The sequence below is a fragment of the Asterias amurensis genome, chromosome 9 (genome assembly GCF_032118995.1).
Source record: "Asterias amurensis chromosome 9, ASM3211899v1".
In the NCBI taxonomy this organism is placed as follows: Eukaryota; Metazoa; Echinodermata; class Asteroidea; order Forcipulatida; family Asteriidae; genus Asterias; species Asterias amurensis.
Genome location: NC_092656.1, coordinates 22897461 through 22920022, shown reverse-complemented (window position 1 = coordinate 22920022; position 22562 = coordinate 22897461). Strand labels below are relative to the sequence as shown.

Below are 22562 nucleotides of genomic sequence, written 5' to 3'. Positions count from 1 at the left end.
CATATGGTTGGAAAGATGTTTTAAAAGTAGAATACAATGATCCACACAAGTTTGCCTCGAAATTGCGTGGTTTTCCTTCTACTGTGCGAACTAACATGGTCGGCCATTTATGGGAGTCAAAATTTTGACCCCCATAAATGGCCGACGTGTTAGTCGACGAGGTAAAAGGAAAACCACGCAATTTCGAGGCATGTTTGTGTGGATCATTGTATTCTACTTTTACAACATCTTTCTACCCATATGCATTTTATAAAAAACGGTTACAAACGCTTTTCAAAGACCAACTCGACCGATCCAAGGCAACGTGTTCCTTTAATGTCATGAATTTATGCGTAAAAAAAGAAGAAAAAAATGGGGGGGGGGGGCAAGAGTTTGGAGGGGGAGGAGCCCCCCTCAGGTTATTCCACTGTGTGATCACTAAATTGGATGATATTTTGACGGTTGTTTGTTTGTATTGTCAGCTCATTGAAACCTTGAATATGGAGATAATGTACTCTTACAAGATGCAGTACTGTACTTTTCCCTTTAATAGTAAACGGTTGACTTCTGGAGAGATACATGTACGTTTAGTCTACATGGTAACACACATGCCTGACTGCACTTCTGTCCTTGCTTCTGTCTGAGGGGTTTTTACAAACCAATTGTCTTAAATGATCTGTGTCCAGGATTCAACTAAAAAACAAGTCAACAGACCAATCCATTGCAGATTTCCTGTACCTGTGTTTTTTGGGCCATTATTGGCACTAAAATTGCACGGCGTTAAGTGGTTTTCAGCATCACAGTCCAGTCTGACCAATGATGATGCAGCAACAATATGAATTGCAGCGTGATGTGAATTTAAGCAAGCGTATAGGTTTTATACAGAACTGGTGGAGCTGACAAAATGGTTGGAGGCAGTGGTCATGTTTTGTGTGATCAACCGTGTTCATGAAAAGAAACAAAAAAAAAACTGTGAAATTTTGTGCTTATTCCGTTGTGTAAGTCAGAAGAAAATAGTGAAAACCTATGCAAAATTTTTAACGTGTAAACACATTGTTGGTTGTAACAACTAAAATCAGCTGTTGAGTTTTTTTGTTTTAAAGTTTTCTCAAATATTTCAGAGGGAAATATTTCACAGAAAAAATGGTTCTAGTATGAACTTCGCAAACAGTAAGTTTTCAGACTAAAGTTGAACAATGATGTTTGTTATCCATTACCAATCCTGTATCCTTGAAAATAATGTCTCTTGGGAATGGCAGAAAACACTGAGCAAGGATGAAATAAATTGGTTTTGGGGAAGTGTGGTCTTGACAAGGTCGTGAAACTCTGCTTTTTGCCCAGCACGACACTGATCAACATTTTTCTTTTTTTTTAACAGTATAAAATCATTTTTAATGAGTTTTACTCAATTACATGTAATCGTCACACACCTGTTTACCTTTATATAACAAAAGAACAGTATTTGCAATTTCAGTCAAGTTGTTCTTTCAAAGCAGGTGTACAATGCTGAAAGCAAATGGGATTAGAAGGTTATCCTAAATCTTTTAAATAACCCACCATTTTGTTTTCTGTTCGATAATTTATTTTAGTACACATCCAACAGGGCATATAGTGCCAATAGCAGGATGAAGACTTGATGAAGAAATGTTCAGTTTATTAGATGTGAGAGGAAAACCCTTATGGGGTTAACTCTAGCAAGCAGTAGGAAATGAAAGCAGTACAATCCTCATACAAGCTCCTGTCTGAGGCTCGGATTTGAATAAATCCGTATTAGTTGAACTTCCAGTTTATGCCTCAAGGATTGGTCGTTCATGGAGCAAATATTTATTTGACATTTGGTTATTTACTTTAACATGACACAAATTGTGTACATTTAACAAATATATAAAACACAATGTGAGGGAAAACAAACATAGTTTCTAGTTTGCGCCTAAAATTTTGATCAATATTGATTCGTAGTTAATTACATCTATTGCAACCACCACCAAAATATGACATGAGGTCCAAAAGGGAAACCCTGAACAGGCACGCAGGACAACTGAATTGTGTATGCATCATCATCATATTGGTCGAAACTGAGACCTCATTCATAAAGTCACGTTAGGAGTCTTTATTTCAGATAAATGAATGAATACACAAAAATTTGAATATTTGTAAAACAATTAAATGAATAAGTACATAAAAAAGATAAAAGAATAATGGATATTTTTATTTGTTATTTTTTATTAAACAGATAAATAAAAATAAGATAAACAAAACAGAGTTAAAGACACTGGACTTTATTGGTTATTGTCTTCTCACTTGGTATATCTCAACATATGCATAACATGTAACAAACCTGTGAAAATTTGAGCTTAATTGGTCGTTGAAGTTGCGAGATAACTCTGAAAGAAAAAACACCCTTGTCACACGAAGTTATGTACTTTCAGATACTTGATTTTGAGACCTAAAAATCCAATTCTGTCTGAGGTCTCGAAGTCAAATTCGTCAAAAATTACTTCTTTCTCGAACACTACGTCATTTCAGAGGGAGCCGTTTCACACAATGTTTTATACTATCAACCTCTGACCTCTCCCTATTACTTGTTTACCAAGTAACGTTTTATGCTTATAATTATTTTGAGTAATTACCAATAGTGTCCACTGCCTTTACTACACGCAAACAAAACAATTTTAAAAATCTGTCCAAAATAACAGTAGAAAGCATGGAAAGATATACAGTTTTTAAAGTTATACAAATTGAAGATGATCAGAATTCTTTTTGGGGGGAGGAGTAGGTGACATGTGTTGCCTCTTTAAGCCGTTGCCAGATTTGGTTTCATCAACCTTTTATTATTGTCATACATCACTTACTCTAGGGCTGACATATATCTCATGCATACTTCATATTCTCTCCGCTTTTGGGTTTGACTATTGTAACGTTTATCCTGTCAACTCTCCAATTGTATCAATTGAAATATTAGAGATCTCTATCTCCTCGATCCAGTGTTGACTCAACCTGAGGGTCGTGGCTGGGTCTTATATGACCAGTAGACTGTTAGTCTCGCTTCTATCCATCGAAAAACAAGAAAATGTCTTGAATGAAGACTATTTTATATTTTATGAAATTATTCTTTTTTATAAACTATGTTTTAAATAAATTCTTTAAATAAAAAGTACCCACCAATCTTTTTATGAACACAATTTCAATCATATCAATTATTTGATTATATTAACATTTAAACAAAGTTCAAACTTGGGGTGAGATGCTTTATTTATTGGATGCAAACTTATTATCGAATTTTCTTTTATTTCTTAAACTTTTTACAACAAAGTTAATAACATCCTAATTCAACCCTAGCAGAGTCTAGCCGTTGCTCCAGTGGGTCTTTAAAGGCAAAGTTTACCTTTGGTTTTTGAAGCCATTCGATTGTTAGAACCCTCTAAAAGTTATAGACAACTTCATTTAAAAAGGTGTACTAGCATTTTGGGATATTGCTGAAAATTTGGAACAAACTAGGCCAAACATTTCCACGTATAGTACATATGTATATTTTACAGAAGCATTACGATCTCAGATTTTAATGTTGGGGCATAAAATCTTTTATCTTTTTACATAACCATTCGAAAGTGAAGTGAAATGTTTCTCAAAATGCTTTATACTAATTGAAGTTGCTGCAGGCTTTTTTATAACCAATAGTTTGTATTGCCATTAATGAAATGTTACCAAATGTATACCTTCCCTTTAAGTTAGGCAATTTTCTGCTTGATATTAAGACTCCATGATGAATTAATTGTGTCTAATGGTTGATGCAGATGATTGACTGTATGTGTATTGAGATCCAGGGTTGCTTATAAATGTTTGTTTATATACAACAGATGTCTTTCCCATTTTGGATGATGGTGGCATTTTCCACATGAAAAATTGGAAGAATTTTATTTAAATTATGAGATCACTTTTACATTACTTTATAGTTGGATTTTTTTAATGGATCATGATCAAGGCATATTTTACATTAAACATGGCAGATTTGTATTTAGACCCTTCAGATTGCCTTTATTTTTTGTTATAGTGGAGTTTTTTTATTACACATTTTCAAGAGCAATCTGGATATAAAAATTTGATATCAGACATAACTATTTGAGAAAGACACTGCTAAAGTGAAAACATCAGATCGTTATGTATGCTTTGCATCTAATGTAAAGAAAAAACAAAAACAAATTGTGATCTCTAATTAGAGGGTACGGATTATAATTTAATTAATGCAATAATGCAAAAATTAACATTTAATAAATCATTGCGATATCCGCAGCTAAGGATTCAAATTGTCTGTAACCATCAAGCCTTTTTGAGGTATGATGGCCGTGATACGCGCGTCACACGCGGCGACTGATGCCACACTCACCATGAACAGTGGTGGTCAATAGGTATACGTGTAAACGCCACATCACTTAAAAAAATGCGCACTTAACTGTGTAACACACGTTCTATTTCTATGGTCAATACGCACAAATTCACCCAAACCTTATAGTGTTGTACATGTAGCATTGTGTCCGTCATATTGTGTAGCGTTGTGTCCAAAAAGGCTTAATGGGCTAGCTCGGTGGTCTAGTGGTAAGACATCTGCTCTAATAATGCAAAGGTTGTGAAAGAAAATCGTAAAAGTACAGAGTATACAGTGCCTTTAGTACACATCGATGTTAGGGTAATTTTATTTATTTATTATTAATATCTAAATTTAACCCTCATCATCATCAGTCTACTGCACGGCAGGCGGACACAAGCTTTCCCATTCTCTCCTGTCTTGTGCTATTCTCCGACTCTTAAGCGGGGAGAGCAGAAAATAAATAATAGAAAAATAAACCCTTGTACAATCCTGAAAACTTAACAACCAACAAGAAGGCAGATTTGTCATAATTGTTAGGTGCATTCAATATAGCTTAATGGGATTGTCTGTGAGATCTCCACAGAGCTGTGCTGTCTGGTTGAGATCGATGCTTAATTTGATTGTGGCTGTTTATCTATTTTATATTGTATTGAGTTACTAACCAGCGTTATTCTCAGTTTACTGTAAACCATGGTTCTGTTTTTATGCAAGATTGAAATGGATATTTTATTTTCATTTAATTTTATTCCATTTATTCTCGTTGCGTGGCCAAGGACTCACAGAAAAGCCAACTTAATCACTGTACTAGGCCAAAACCCCATGGAGAGAAGACAAGGAAGGACGTTTCAGTTTTAGATGTGGGAGGAAAACTCTAGAGAATTGTGTAAGAGAAACCCAAGCTGTCGGATGACTAAAAACCAAATCCTCGTAGTGCCCTGGCGTGATTCGAACCGAAGGCAAGATCAAAGATACAACTAGTTGTAACTATGCCAACTCGACCACCCTAAATAAGATATAAGAGCATGTATTTACAGACCTGAGGTTGGGGCTTAAGAAGTATTTTAAGATAAGTAGAGTACTTAGCTGTTTCTTGAAGGCAGTTAAGTGCCTTACTTAAGACGGCTTGGTACTTGCAACTTTAGTGCAAGCTTTTTAGTACTCCACTTAGTGATTTCTGCCCTACAGGCATATAGCATTAGACTACATTACTGCACTTTTTTTTTAAATCTGCATGAACTACTTCATCTTTGAAAGGGCAAGGCCATTTTCATTTTGCAAAGGGCACTTCAATTGGAAAATCCTAAAGTCAATGAGAAACTTTTGAAGGGGCACCAAGGCCAAGACTAGGGGCAACAGAGGTCATAGCCGCAGTGGCCTGCCTGTAAGTTACATTTTCAAGTTTCATATCTTTTGGCCCAAATTTTTGCAGAAATTTGTGTTTAACCGAAGATGTTCAGTTATTAAACGTGTGCAGTTCGAGGTAATTTTAGGTTTCATAACTGTCATTAACTTCAACTGTGTTACATATTGCTCAATTGTTTTGGTATACTTTATTGGCCAACTTATAAAAATATAGTGCGTGCCAATAGGAAAGATTTTTTGTCTCAAGGCCCTAGCCTAGCTGTGTGATTTACAGACTAAAATGATAATGACCAAGATGGGATTGAAGACTATCTAAGCAAGAATGGAAAAAAAAAGCTTAAATAAAGAGGTAACATGAAGGAACCAGGTCATACTTTCCTTCTCGGTTTGATTTCATAACAATTCACTGTGAGAATAGTCCAAGTTATTTTAACTAGTTGATCTAAACAAGACATGAATCTGTATAAAAAACCATAATTGTCTAACATTCATGCAGCCTACTAGACGCTAGTCTGTAACAGACAGTCCAATAAAAACTGATAAATTAGTATTTAAGCCAGCTCAAGTTTCAGACAGCGTTGAAGGTGTAATCTGCCACTCAAGCAGCCATATTTACAGTGTGATACAAAGGATACCTTACTTATCCTGTTGGCATGCCCGTTGAGAGCCCGCCAATTAGCCAAGAACACAGCATTCACCCCTGCCCCCCCCTGCCTCATCGCCATCCGTCGTACCGTGCTACTGTAAACACAGTGGTGATATCCAAGCCCTCCTCCAGAGCACGCTGTCGTCGTCAACCGCGATGCAGAGTTCCTAGGGGCCCTTATCATATTGGGCTGTTCGTTGTGCAGGTGCACACCTTAGCATACTATCTTGACATTTCATACTTTAGCAGGCTATCCATGTCCGCCGGCATTTAAATTGTGGAGTATTAAAGCATGAAGGTAGAAATATAAATATTGCTTTAAAGCTACGCGCTCAGTTACGCATTCAGATTATAATTGATTTATTTTTTCATATATTTTAATTCTTGAGGCAACGCGGCCAGTTTTTATTCAGCCTGAATAATAATCTTCTTTCACTAATTTGATTAGGCAGATTTTTCACAGTAAAATGACGCTGCTTATTCCGTTTGGTATATCAAAGCAAAGCATGGGATTGGAAATATCAAAAGAAAAAAAAGGACATATAGTTTTTTTTATCAAATCCTTTTTGGAGTGTACTGGGTGCATTTGTGGATAAAACCAGGCCAGATGGAGGCCATGGAGGCTTTTAGGCTCAGTTGCCCTGATACCTTGGTGCCCCTTCAAAACATTACCTTTTTAAGATGTTCCCTTTCGAAAATAAAAATGCTCTTGCACTCTGAATGATGAAATTCATAGACTTACAGCGTATTATAGCAGACATATCCACCAATAAGGTGCGTAAGGCCTAAAAAGAAACACTTTTGAATACTTTCTGAAAGTATATCCTGAGACCGACATGGAAGAGCAAGTTGAACTGGAATCTGTCAGTTCAGATCAGTGGTGCTATTCTATTGTGGACCTCTGTCATTTTTATTTCTCGGTAAGGAACAAGTTAACGACAGTAGTTGTCAAAGACCAGTGTTTTCGCTTAGTGTATCTCAACATACATGTATGCATAAAATAACAAACCTGTGAAAATTTGAGCTCGATTGGTCGTCAGAGTTGCGAGATAACTATGAAAGAAGAAAAAAACACTTGTCACACGAAGTTGTGTGCTTTCAGATGCTTGATTTCGAGACCTCAAATTCTAAACTTGAGGTCTCGAAATCAAATTTGTTGAAAATTACTTCTTTCTCGAAAACTACGTTACTTCAGAGGGAGCCGTTTCTCACAATGTTTTATACCATCAACCCCTCCCCATTACTCGTCACCAAGTAAGGTTTATGCTAACAAATATTTTGAGTAATTTCCAATAGTCTCCACTGCCTTTAAAGGAAATGACATCAAAGGGAATGCTAGTTTGAAACGGTGAAAATGTAATCTAAGGTTTGTGTTATAAATGTAAATGTGTGCATGAGTTGGATTTCAAACTTTACTAGGTGAAGAGATATTAGGTTCTTGGTAACACAAAACTGAAGTAATGAGTAGGATTTGAAACACTTTGCAAGGCAGAGTTACAATCCTTAGAGTTAGTATTGTGGATAACATCATGTACATGTACCTCTAGTCACTCTTTGCGCTGCTGAGGTGTTGAATTCTGTCCGTTTGTCTTTTAACTTTATGATTTTTTTGTTTTGTATTTCTCTTTTTATGCACCTTCTGTCAAGTCTTGTCGCTTTATTTTGTTTTACTTTTTATTTATTTTTTATTTAATGTGAGGTCCCCCAGCTCTGCTGGATGCATCACCTTTGTCAAGTCTCATTTTAAAAATGTGAAGAAAAAAAATAATGAGGAAAGAAGAAAAAGAAAAAAACAACCAGGTTGGGTTGTGCCCATAGAAAACAAAGTGAAAAATTACCCTATGACTGTTTGCTGTATCACTTTAAATCTTATAAAAAAACAAGTCAAAGTGTGTTGTTTTAATGTTTTTGTCTATTACTGTAATTGTACAAATGATTACCAAATGACAAGTTGTTTGTATGCTAATACAGGACCAACCTTGCAAACATCTTTTTAAACTTACATTGAATTATCGATCCGGCAATGAATGTATATTTATATTATGCTGAAATTCTCACTATTGCATGCAAGCCTAAGGGCACGTACATGTACGTTTACATGCATTAACCATTTATGCAGTTCCCAAGAACATGAATTAAGGGTTTTACTTTCTAACAACTAGAGTGCATTTTCACGACACTGTTTACCAACTAAACGCCTACAGTGTAGCTGATACATAAGGCCTATACATTATGTATTTAGCATATTTTGTGTGATAATCAGATAATTATGGCTTCGTTGCTTGTAGCTTGAAATTCAGCAAATCCTTTTAAGCTTGAAACAGTGCTAGTATAGTAACCATCACCATGAAAGTTTGCCATGATCTGTTAGCATACAAGTAGGTATGCAGCATCCACAGTTTCACTACCAGTCGTAATGAAATGAAATTAATCATATTTCTGACACTGTCACCGTTCACAAAAAGGTGAATCCATACCCCAAATTTTCAACTCATTCGGGCAAAAATACAAGGCTTCTCTTGCGATTTTATCCAATTTTAGCCAACAATATAAATAATATTATTTATACAGTGCAAGAATGCAGGAGCCTCTAGAACTAGAGGAAGCATCCCTATTGCACACAAGTGACCGTGCTGGCCCAACTTGGGTTCGAATCCCTATGGGTTAAATACCATACAAAAAATTCATTTTTAAAAAGTGCATAACCTGTGTAAAGGTTTTACTTTCCTACAGCTAGGGTGTATTTTTATGGCGCTGTGTTATGGCAAGGCATGGCCGAGCCGTAAGGAGCACTGGACTCAGCTCTTGTGTTTCTGATCAGCAGAGTTTGGGTTCGAGTCTCATTGAGCCCTGGCACTTGTTTTCCTTGAGTAAAATATTTTAACATAGTATAATTGCTTTGCCCTTCAGCTGGTGTACTAGGAGAGGTAGTGCTTGTAAAAAAAAAAAAAAAACACTTGGAGGAGTAGGGTTTAGCCCTTGTGTTTCTGGTTCACATAGCAAGCATTATTGTTTACAGGTTTTCTCATGCTTGTTTAAGAGGTGATTAAGTCCAGTTAATCAGGCGTCCTTGGTTTTATTATAGCTCCATGGTTTTATTGCCAGAAATTTATATTGGTAAAAAGTATGGAGTGCTACAAGTGCCATGCCATTTCTCTGAATAACAAAATAAAGTTTCCTCGTCAAATCAATGATGGAATAAGTCGGCTTACTGCAATGGTGTATGGATGCAAGGATGAAAGACGGCTGACTGAATCTTAAAGGAGTCTGTTCTAGATGATTTATTGAACCTAATATTACTATCAATAATAGTGTAATAATTTACAAGTTGTAATAATTATAATTAACAATAATTTGGGAGGCTAATCATTCTTACTTGCAGCTGAGAAGCTGAATTGTAAAGGACGCGGCTACAACATGTTTTATAGTTGCTGGGATGCAAGGGTGCATATGGCAGCCAGCCACATCAACCCAATCGAACATGGAGGTTAACCATCCATCAAAAGTATATGATTTTTTTCTGAGGGGGAGGAAAACTCGGGAGGGGAGAAAAAACCTTGTGGCGTTGGAGAGAAACAATGCGCAACTCCACTCACATATATGGCCTTAGCCGGGAATCAAACCAGGGCCACATCAGTGAAAGGTGAGTGCTTTGCGCACTATGCCAACCATGCCACAAAAGGGTTCACAGCTCTAAACATAATCAGTATAAGAGAATACTAAAATATAAGGATACAGCAGTAATCCCAGAAAACAGCATGCAAATTATGCTTCATTAAAAAGACGAGTTTTGAGGGGTTTTCTTGACCTGCGATGGCAATTATTCCATAGGCATGGAAAAGCATGAGGTAAAGATCAGTCACCCTACAATTAGATTTAGGATCAATGAGGAGGTTTGAATTGCCAGAATGGAGTTGGCAAGGAGGACTTTCAAAGGAAATCATCAATATACACAGGGGCACTCTTAGTCATGAGAGATTTAAACACAAAGAGAAACAGTTTGTGCTTATTGTAATCCTGTTTATTACTAGTAACCAGAGTAATTTTCACATTGATTTAATGATTATGAATTGCACAAATCAAGAAATTGTGATTCAGGAACTAGACAACAATACTTGTTTTAGTTATTGTGAGATCAGCAGTTAGCTTGGTAGGATTCGAACCCACAACCTTGTGGTTGCCAGTCCTGCAGTCTAACCACAAGATACTGCTGGCAGCAGAGCTCTAAATGGGTTGAAGACCTTCAATTTGTGTACATGGAAGACAAATTAATAAATAATAATAATAATAAGCTGGCAATTATAGAGAGCCTTTTTCAGGTTGCAAAGCGCTAGGATGTGTCTAAAAAAACCCAATACAAATCAAAGATGGTTCCAAAATAAATCACTCTCGACAAAACAAGTGGGTCTGCAGAAATGTCTTGAATGAAAGTGAGTTTGCTTTTCTACAGCTATCAGGAAGTGAATTCCACCGGGCTGGGCCAGCATTGAAATCTAAAGTGAGTTGCTCCTAGTTGAACAACCACATCATAGATTTCAGTGAAGACCTCTTGGCAAGATAATTTATCGAGGTAAGACAAGTCCAATGTTAAGTTGACTTGTGAGGTGAATTGTCTTATTATTTGAGCCCAATTTCATGGCGCTGCTTATATATAAGCACCAAAAATAGCTTAGCACAAACAATTTATGCTTACCAGAATGATATTACCAACTATATACAACATTTACAATGTACAATGTATCAGTAAAGTCGATGAGTCAAAAGAAATTCTATATTTTGTAATTGAGTAAGGTGATAAAATTGCAATGTTGTTGCTTTAATTTGCAAGTGAAGTAGATCATTATGTGACAAAGTGAGAACGGTTGATCTAAGAAACACAGTTGTGTCTCGCTGCGCTCAGCGGTGCTCTCAAAGTTGACCCATGGAAAACTAATCAGAGATGTTTCTTGGCTTCTCGTATAAACATCATGCATGATGTATTAGATCAATGAGTCACATTATTCAAAATATTAAATTTGTAAGATCAATTGAAGCGTGAGCTGTGAAGAGCTGCTGAACTCTGTTTGCTTTAACGGTACGATTGGGATTGAATGATGAGTCAAAAGCGAAGAGTATAGTGGATTGAATCTTCAATGCTCTATGATCTAAGTGGCAACAGCATTATTCCAAGTACACGTATTGCATCTCTTTGGAGCTGCCAAAGCCTTGTGCATGTTTCCCTCCATCCTACAATCTAGAATTTGTTTATCCTCAGCTCTTCTGAGTTTTGTTTTACTAAAATATATTTTCTTATCTTGTTTGGGTTGGACTTGCATAAAACACATTCTTTTACAAATAAACAAACATGTACTGGTAAGCATTTTCATGTCTAAAATACACTGCTTTGTTTAAGATATTTGTCCCCAAACAGCTCATTGACTCAAAATAATAATGTTACTGATAAGGAACCTTTCAAAACATCCCCCCCCCAAAAAAAAAAAAAAAAACCTTCACAGTTTTTTATTTAAATGTGACCACCCAATTTGATGATGTTATACAGTTAGGTGGTATTCAAGTCTGACGCTTTGTTCTTATAAAGGGCAAGGTGGTTTTTCTTTAATATCAGAAGACACTTTGAGGGAGATTTAAGTTTTTATTGGAACACTTCAGAAGTTCACCAAGGCATTGACCAGGTGCACGTAGGCGATTGCCTCCACTAGCTCTGTGAAGCATCAGACCTGAGTATGAAGTACTCATAGAAAAGAAAAATCATACTAAATGCAATTATTTCTCATATGTTTAAATGATGACTCTTGCCTTCGGCAGACCACAGAGGGGAAGACTGGCCTCAGTTGTGAAGTGTGATATTTGTTTTGCGTTTTAAACAATTGGTTGCGGCCTCCTCCCCAGGGATTCGGACAAAGCGTAGAGTGAGGACATAGTGTCTCTCTTGTGACATGCCCCGTTGTTGACCACAGGGGATGACTGCTTTATGTCTTCAGTTTTATGTCACACATCATCAGTTGAAAAAAAATCAGGTAGACATTTGGGAAACTTGGATATAAATTCCATAATTTGTTGCGTAGAATTATTTGTCATTGCTGTTTGTAAAAACCCACATGGAAAGGCAAGGTTAAAAGAAACCTCTCAAATGGTGAAAATACGCAATAAGCACATTGTGTGAGTTACATACATGTATATAATACATGTAAGACAGATGTTGAATGCAGTTTGTTTTTGCAGTCGCAACGTCGCAGCGTTAACGCTCAGTGAATTCTGGCTTTTCCATTTCACTTGGCTTCAACTGGTGAAAGGGGTTTATTAAAATAATTACAATGTAAAGGCACATTGTAAGTGTCCAACATTGTCCAATGCTGGAAGCACCACACACTGTTCCCTCACCTTAATGCCAAACAGGCTTTGATGAGAACTTTTGTTCATCAATTTCTAAGATTACTAGAAGAATGCAGATAAGGGTCTTGTGAGATTCCTATGAAATCTAAACACTTGATTATTGTTGTGGTCTTTACCCTTGCACCAATGGCTGATAATGGCACTGACTAGCAGTGCAGTCTGAACCCTATGGCAAAATTAAATCCACAGGTGTACTTCTCGATTAGGATCTAAATCCACTACCCCCGCATCCTAGAACAGATGGTTCAACCACATCGATGCAAAAGTAATACCGACAGTCTGTATTGCCGATGCATTTTTATTTATTAAATTGACATATTCAATTATTTGATATTGCTAACAACATGAATAATGAGCATTTTCGAATAATCATAATAAACTCAAAACGACAACCATGATTGTAATTTATTAAAGTGTGTTGTGCTGGTTTACCCTTAAAGGTAGAACCGAAAAATATGTATACATATTTGATGCATATATAAGTGCATCTTTGCAGAATATATTCACAAGGTGAAATCTGGTCTATTGCGTGGTTTTATGAGTTATAGCAAAGTGAAATGGAAAAGCCAGATTTCACTGAACGATTATACTCCCTGACTGTGCATGAACAAAATACATTCAATACTTTTTTAAAATAACTCACAAATAGATCGTAGTCAGTTGAATTTGTGCACCATAAACACAAAATAGACACAGAAACTATAAATCTACTCTACACTCTGAAATGTGTGTGTGTGTGTGTGAAAATGCAGTACATAATATTCTTTATCCCTGTTGCAGTTTTCCATTTAATTATTAAGATCTAGTTTTGTAATAAGTATGTTTTGCTTGACAAAGAGCAAGATAATTTTAATTCATACAGAATAATCTTTAACGTTTTTTTATATATTTAAGAATTGTGATTCGATAATTTGTTTGCAAAATGGCTTGATGTTTTGAACCAAGCAGTCTTTCTAGAAGGCTTTGAGAAAGACTCTGCCTTCAAGGCTCTTCTAGGGTATAAACATTGGGCCATTAGAATTTTGCAAAAGCTAATTCTATCTTCTAAAGAAGTTCTTAAATTGTTATAAAAATTGTTTGTGTAAAAGAGTTTTAAATAATAATAAAGGGTGCATATAAGATGCAAGTCTGCTTCTTTTCGTTCAAGCTGCTCAGATCTTACAACCTGTGAACAATTTGGTCATGTTGGATCACTTGAAATAGGAAACACAACATGAGGAAAAAGAAGAATTCAAGCTAACAAGAAATGCCACTTAATAAAAACATCTTATCACTTGAGACTCTTAAATTTCTCCTTTTATATGAAGAAATTTAATGCCAAAAACTACCAATGAAGAGATGCAGAGTATAGATTTGATGCAATTGTGTACAATGGAAACTTTACATTGAATTAGGAAAAGAAGTTTTTCTGCCTGGTACAACCCTTTTATATCATCTTAGATGCTTTTTAAAAACTATGTGAGGAGTGAGTAAACAATATTCAGAATAGAAATGACATTTATCAATTGCCATAGGGTTAGCCTCTTACCTTTCTCTTGGCTGAGTTTTATTCCATCAGTACACACTTCCAATATTGCTTTATTATTTTAAAAATCCAGCTGCAGGTTTCAGTCGTTGCAACAGAGAATGCCTGCCATTTTTTCAAGCCGTCGTCGGATCTTCCCGTCAGCGTGCAGGTATACCGTGATGCCGACGAGTGGAAGGTAAGTACGCAGACTGCAGCGGCAGTCCTCACAACTGCCCAATTAAATACAGGGACCTTTGTCTCTTCATACAGTTAGATGTATTGGTATCCCTGTATATTGAGAGATTAGATAGCTACGACGGTGGTCCGTCGGTTCATTAGCCGTGCTGTATAGTGGTGAGACACTGCTCTGCCCACACACATGCTCACACCACAAATGCTGGCTCACACAGAACGCTGCCTGTGTAGTGGACTGCGTCAGGCTGTAGTTATACAGAAAGCATCTATCTATATTGATGGGGATTTCACGACCCTTGCGATTATTGACGATGGTTTTTGCAATGGCTAGCGTCACTCACATTGTGAAGGGGGGGGGGGGAGGGGGAGGAGGCGGATGGGGAGGCTTGGATCTGAGGAGTGGAATTGAATCCTTCGGGGTTGTCTTCACCTGTAGGGGCAGATAGAGTTTCACATACCATCATCTTCTTAGAAAATATTGTTTTGAGGGTTCAGTGCCACCGACAGATGATTTGCTTAAAGAGGAGTTGCATCTGATACTTATAGATTTCATGCGTTCATAGCAACCTATTCACAAAATTACAGCGCAGCGCCAAGTTGTTTTTGACACAGATTATACACGGGCCTGTATGCTTCATTTATGAAAGGGCAAATGCACAAAGGCAATAATGTTCTTTGAGGAAATTTTCTACACAGCATTTTGAGGGCATCAAGGCTGCTTCAACTGAGGCATGGAGGCAATCGTCTTTGTTACCTCCTTGAAGTATCAAGCCTTCATTTGTCATAGATTCTTTGTTTTGTCCCATGCTGACAATGAGAGCTTACTTAAATTTGGTTAAAGACACTGGACACTATTGGTAATTGTCAAAGACAAGTCTTCTCACTTGGTGTATCTCAACATATGCACACACAAAAAACCTGAAAATTTGAACTCAATTGGTCGTCGAAGTTGCGAGAGAATAATGGAAGAAAAAACACCCTTGTCACATGAAGTTGTCAGATGCTTGATTTCGAGACCTCAAAATCTAATTTTGAGGTCTCGATTTCAAATTTGTGGAAAATTACTTCTTTCTCGAAAACTACGTTACTTCAGACATGTCAGAGGGAGCCGTTTCTAGCAATGTTTTATACCAGCAACAGCTCTCCATTGCTTGTTACCAAGTTAGTTTGTCTGCTAACAATTATTTTGAGTAAACACCAATAGTGTCCAGTGCTTTTAATATGGACCTTTCACATCTAGACATTCTTCTGACTGTGAAAGATCATTATTCGACAGACCACTACCCAATTTTTGGAGATAGGACAGTGTTGGTTGAGTGCACCTACACATCTTTTTGCAATTATATAATTACTTTTGTTTTATTTAAATGACAACATTTAAATTGTCACAATCAATACCCATTGTTGTGGATCACAGTTTTAAGCGAAAAAATATTGATTTTGTTTTAAAAATGTCTGCTGTGCTGTGGAACTGTAAATGACATACATGCTACGCACGTACACTTTATCCATTGGTGAACCCCATGCTCTTGTATTTTATATTTGCCACATGTCATCGGATTGTAATCCTACGTTAATTCTTCTTCCTCTTCCTGTATCTTTAAAGAAAGCGTCAAGCGAAGTAATTAAATTGGGCCAGTTCTCGGACTGTGTATTAGCAACCTTGATTAGATCGACCTTTTTATAATGAGTTTTGTAGCGGTTACCATACACCATGTGACCTTCAAATGAAATTTGTGAGGTTCAAGTTGTGACCAAATTCTAGTTTGGGGAGGCAGCTTTTAACTTGTAACTTTCCTCAACTGCGGTCGTTGTTTTTCTGATTTTTTTTCCATAATTTGTTTACAGCTTCAAAGGCATGGCTTTACACTACAAAAAATTTGTGTGATGTTTCCTCAAAGACACTGGACACTATTGGTAATTGTCAAAGACCAGTCTTCTCACTTGGTGTATATCAACATATATGCATAAAATAACAAACCTGTGAAAATTTGAGCTTGATTGGTCATCGGAGTTGCGAGATAACTATGAAAGAAAGAACACCCTTGTCACACGAAGTTGTGTGCTTTCAGATGCTTGATTTCGAGACCTCAAATTCTGAACTTGAGGTCTCGAAATCAAATTCGTGGAAAATTACTTCTTTCTCAAAAACTACGTCACTTCAGAGGGAGCCGTTTCTCACAATGTTTTATACTGTCAACCTCATTACCAAGTAAGATTTTATGGTAATGATTATTTTGAGTAGTTACCAATAGTGTCCACTGCCTTTAAGGATGCTTTGTCAACTACTTTATTCAGATTCAGTGTTTCTTTCAATTAATTATGAAGAGGGATTTGTGAATGTTGCTTACTGAAATAGAGGGATGATGGTTTGTTTTTTAAAACACCTGTCACTATTTGACAATTAAACAAAATGTAAACTTTCCTTACACAAAAAGTACTGATGTTTCTACTACTGTAGTGGCATGGGAACCATTTTGGATAAACAGTCTCTCAAAGGGAAACTGCATTTGTGTTAGTTTTTGGAAGAGTAGATTAAATCCCGCCCTGTGAGTTTTCATTAAACACTCTATACAACCAAACTTTGAAAATGTCACAAAAATAAGAGCTATAGGTTTAAGTGAAAAAAATGAAAAACGGTTGTGTTTTGTTTGGGATTTTTATCATATACATTTGTAGGTCCCTAGTGTCAGGCTTTTGTGTTTATATATTTTGGTTGCAGCTTTAGCATTGCTCTAGAATGGCATTGGTCATGGGTTCGAATCCATATCAGGTAATATGCCTGTGGGAAAGTATACATTGCTAACACTCATCGTTAAGAGGGTAAAACTCAAGTAATATAAAACAATTATGCTTACCAGAACAAGGTCACCAGCTAAAACACCCTGCCACATGTACTGGTCTTGCTGACTTGAGCTTAGCAGGAAACCTTTTAAGCACTGTTATGAACTGATGCAGGGCTGTGGATTTAGGCTCAGTCCTAAAGACCGAAACTTCCATTTAAAAATCCCACAATATTCTAAAAATACAAAGTGATTATCGTCTAAAACATTGATGTTCTGCTGCACTCACATTGAGAGCAATTAAAATATTGCACACATGATTGTCTTTGATTGTTTGTTTACTCATGATTTAATGAGCCAGCTGTTCCTGAAGGCAAATTTGAGCCACGAAATCCTGGGGCCCTCTTTTAAAGGGACATGTTGCCATGGATCAGGCAAGTTGGTCTATGAAAAGCGTTTGAAACTGTTTGTTATGGAAGTACCATATGGTTAGTACAATATAATGATCCACACAAACATACCTTGAAATTTAGCGTGAAGGTTCATCTGTATTGGTAGTTTGGTTTGGAAACAATTTGGTTTAACTCTTGATCACAACACTTGATCACACCACTGACAATAATACCTAGAAATTGCGTGGATTTTCTTTTACTATGCGAACTCAACATGGTCAGTCATTTTATTGAAGTAACAACTTGACTCCACAAAATGGCGTGCTGTGTTAGTTAACGATGATGAGGAAAATCACGCAATTTTGAGGCATATTTGTCTGGATCATTATATTCTACTTTGAAATTATCTATCTACCATATGCATTTCATAACAAATGGTTTAAAAAATGCTTTTCATAGAACAATTTGCCTGATCCAAGGCAAATTGTCCCTTTAAGCCGGACAGTAGGTGATTTCTCTACTTGAATCACCGTTCTTGTTTGCCAATGAAAGCCTATTTTCTGAGTGAATGGACTCAAATTGAATACATAAATATTTAACGCGGAAATATCTCATCCGAGCCTACCCATTGTTTGTGGAAGTAATTAATGTATACACTTGACAAGTTGCAAAAGAAAATTACGAGGCACCTTTGGGAGTTGAGAGAGAAAGTTGAGCAAATGACAAGCTTTGCGTCATTCTAGATTTTATCATTTCTATTTGAAAAGGTCACTATAATATTATAAACTTTGTGTTGATGAGCTCAGTGTCATAAAATGGAATACCTGGAAGCCTTGTGTATTCAGATAGTCTGTTATGAGTGGAGCCGCTGCTTGAGTTGTTATTTTTGAGTAGGATTGAGTAGAATATTTAAAGCACAGAGACCGCATCGTAGTTTGAAAAGATCTGCTGGTTGTGTGTAACCCAACTTATATGATAACAACCTGTAAAAGTTTAAGGTCACTGGTCATTTTAGTCATGAGACATAAGAAAAAAAGGTTATTGATGGTTTTTGTACTGCTTCTAATATTCCAGGTGTTGGTCTTGTGAGATCAAAAGTAACTATTTCGGGTTTTCACCACGACATATAATGTATGTGCAAATCTGTTAAGATTTATATTAAAATTGTACCAGTGATTTGCAAACCCTTTAAGTAAGATTTGCAATTTTAGGGAGATGTTTGCAGTAACCAGTAATACCATGTACATGTACATGAGTAGTTTTTGGAAAATTTGCATAGTGGAATTACAACTAGATACAATCTAGTGAGGTTGGTGAACTTGGTGGTGATGCCATTATATGAGATGGATTTGAAACTTGGCATAGTGGAGACACCGTGTGTGTGAAATGTGTTCTGAAAAGAAATGGTGACGTGTTCGACGTTTCGTTAAGTTGAACTCTGATGCTGCAGGCTGTCTCTTATTCACAACTATCATAATTGAAATTATCTGAAGTCATTATTACAAACCAAATAGTAGGCCTTCACATCAGAATGCCATCAAGTGAGCAAAACAATAACCATTTATTCGACTGTACAGTTGTTTTCAAATCACTTTTTTAAATTGTATTTTGAAAGGAAAAAAATGAAAGGAATATTGATAATATTATGCATTTTTTGCCCTCAGACAGATCAATTAAAAAGTGTGTTAATCCAGCAACCTGTCACACTGCCCCATATAACTACAAAAAGATGGACTCTAATGCCTTTGTAAGCTGTTTTTATCATTGACTAGACTTGCACATGCTAACATTTATAAGGACGCAACATTTAAATGGGTTAAATGACGTGTTGAAACGGAAGGTTTTGTGAGAACCGGTCATTGCCAATTGCAAGCTGGTATGACATTGCTTTAAATCTTTTTTCTTTTACTAGACTTGCACATGCTAACATTTCAAAGGATGCAACATTTAAATGGGTTAAACATATTAAAGTAAGTGTTTTATGAGAACCAGTGATTGCTAAACGCAAGCTGGTATGAAATTGTTCAATATCGTTTTTTTATATTTTTTTATATTACTATTCTTGCACATGTTAACATTTAAAAGGTTGCAACATTTAAATGGGTCAAATTAAGTGTTGAAACAGAAGGTTTTATGAGAACCAATCATTGCCAACCGCAAGTTGGTATGGCATTGCCAGAAGTTGTATTTATTTATTCTGTATTTTGAGGAATGGATGTGTGATGACATTTAAGTTGATCTGCATCCATCAACGGAGATGTCATAATGGAATGTATCGAAGCCTGGCATTCTCAAATTGACCTGAGGCTTGCAGTGATGTTTCCCTCCCTCATTCTTAACAAGAATGAAAATGTATACAGGCTGAGAAAAGGTTTCAAGTTAATTAAACATTTACTGTTGTGTTTGTAGCAGACTACTTGATGAACTGTTTTTCAGTACTGTAAAGTAAACTTCCATTGTAGATAGAGTAAACAAATTTAGTTTTAAAAGAGAAAAGGCTGGTATTTAAATATTGTAGTTGATGTGTGAGCCCCAGCCGCCGGATTTAACCACACATTTTGCGCAAAGCCAACTCAGTTAATTAAACTTCCACTTTTCATATCAGGTTTTGTATGAACAATGAGGCAGTCTGTTATTTTAAAGAGATAACAAGTACAACATTAGCCATGGTATAAATGTCATATAAGGCCTTGAGCGAGCGTTCTTTACATTCATAATGTGAAATGCGTACCTTGTTGACCATAATTAGTCGTTATTTGAAATCTCTCGTTCTTATGCATTTGATGAGAAAATAATAACCCAGTTTTGGCAGGAAGTGCCTTATTCTGACATTGAGCGCCCCATACAACAAAGGCCTAGGCCTTGGTACATTTAATTAGGTCTTTACTTGAGAGCTCTTGTTCTTGAATGCATTTGATGAGCAAATAAACCAGGTTTTGAGTTTGACAGGCAGGAAATTGCAGGTTTTGGTAGAGTGTCACATAATTAATACACTGCTTCGTCTGATTGTACGCATCACTCAAGAGGACTTAATTACAACAACACCAAAGAGGACTTAAAGGCAGTGGACACTGAGTAACGTTCTCATTACATGTATCAACTTCCCTGATGGGGAGTGAGTTCTTTATTGGTCTGAATTTGTCAACTTGTGGCTATTGGCAGTAAAACAAACAGCCAGACCATTTGTCAAAGAGAATTGAACACACAAGTGTTGTTAACTTGCTGTCCATTGCTCCTCTGAAATTATTGTGCTATTTCATGTCCATGTTTCTACATTACATCCACATGTTCCTTCACAAGACCAGGTCTGAGATCTATCAGCAATAAGCTTCATATTTCTTAGAGCTTGCTTGGCCAGTTACCTGAACAGGGCGTTTTCTATCATAGCACCAAGACTCTGGAAGTCACTTCCTAAAGACCTCAGACAAAAGCACAACGTATACAACATGTATGTTATGCATTTGTCTGAGGTTTTCAGGAAATATATTCCAGAGTCTGGATGCACTCTCTTCCAGCAGAAACTTAAAACATGCTTGTTCACCCAATAAGTTGACAATACTTTAATTTAACTTCTACTGAACCAGTGCCTTTGTATTTGTTTACAAGAAAATGTGCCTTACAAAGGCTGTATGCAGCTGTAAGTTGCGCATACGTTTGTAGCCCTACATGTATCTTCTCTTGTCATCAAATAAATACATTTCAACATACTTCCTCCAGGTGTACAGTTTGTCTAGAGGTGATCCCCTGGTCTATAGGCTCCGATGTTATGGAAGGAATTGACTTCATTTATAGCTCTTCCTTCTTTCTTCATCTGATCCTCTTGTTTCTTGACCATCACAAGATCTGATCAATCACTGACATATAAGATCTTCTGCAGCTGTTTTATTATTTCAAAATGTGGTGTTGTGTTGCACCATCACATCTTCGTTGATCAAATTACCCTTAATGCCTGCCATTTTTCAACAGACAATTACTATTAGCTGTTTTTTTTCTGATTCTTTTTTTGTTTGCAATGGTTGCTATTTTGCCTTCAAACTTTATTTACATTGGTGAGTTAATTATTATTGGTATTATTACTGATGCACTGACACATAAAGTTCTTCTTGTGATGGGTAGGGATTTGTCAATTGAGGTGTGACACTGAGCTTGATAAGGATTTAAATTGGAGGTCCCTACTTTATTAGCCCTTTTCACACTACTCTGTTTCCCGGGGGCAACCTCAGGGAATAGCGGCAGGCCTTTTCACACTTAGATCATTTTACCCCGAATTGCTTGTGCCAACCGAGCTATCTCAGGTATTTTTTAGGGGTCTACCTATTTTGTCAATATCTTTGTTTTATGGTGCATGCTAGTCAGAAGCCATTAACTGCTGTGTAGGTGGCTACACTGGTAGCTGGTACAGAGACTGAATGTTAATCTGGAGGTTGCTGGTTCAAATCTGGCACTATATAGTCAGTTTTTCTTGTTCAACCCCAAATCATACTTTCATTCAGGATGGACAAACTCTCGTTGAACCACACCACTGGAAACAGTGGCATTGCTTGTTAGCCTCCTCCAACTTTGACATTTTGTAATTTTAAACAAACTGATTTCCCCCAGTGGGTAGAAGAAGAAGAGGATTAAATTGACTCGCCAGGAATGTCGGACAGCAGCAGGGAGAGACTTTGAGTAATGGTGTCACCACCAGTTGAGATTTTTGCATATTGAACTTGAATGCCTGGAATGGACGAGGTTGGATGCAATCATTCTTAGAGACAGCCTGCACATCTGTAAAAATGTGAGGAGGATGTGGATTTATGAAGAGTATTTATAACCAGGGCCCAAATTTCATTTTGCTTAAGCACAACAAGTAGCTAAGCACAAAAAATCGTGCTTGCCAGAATAATGTTACCATGTCAGATGTACAATTTGTGACTGAAACCCTGCTTAGTTTTACAGC

General features: G+C 36.6%; 2 protein-coding genes across 3 annotated transcripts in view; one reads left to right on the top strand and one right to left on the bottom strand.

The window, feature by feature from the left end:
* LOC139942368 (uncharacterized) overlaps positions 1-14401 on the bottom strand; it is a 70515-nt gene extending 56114 nt beyond the window's left edge. The window contains exon 1 of the mRNA XM_071939227.1: positions 14275-14401. The gene's annotated coding sequence lies outside the window, so the exon portion shown is untranslated. The remainder of the gene's footprint in view (positions 1-14274) is intronic.
* The window catches only part of LOC139942315 (phosphopantothenoylcysteine decarboxylase-like), a 92686-nt gene that overhangs the window by 28186 nt on the left and 41938 nt on the right, over positions 1-22562 (top strand). For both annotated transcript variants that reach the window (XM_071939136.1, XM_071939135.1), the window contains exon 3: positions 14345-14449. In XM_071939136.1, the coding sequence (XP_071795237.1) occupies positions 14345-14449 (105 nt within the window). The remainder of the gene's footprint in view (positions 1-14344; positions 14450-22562) is intronic.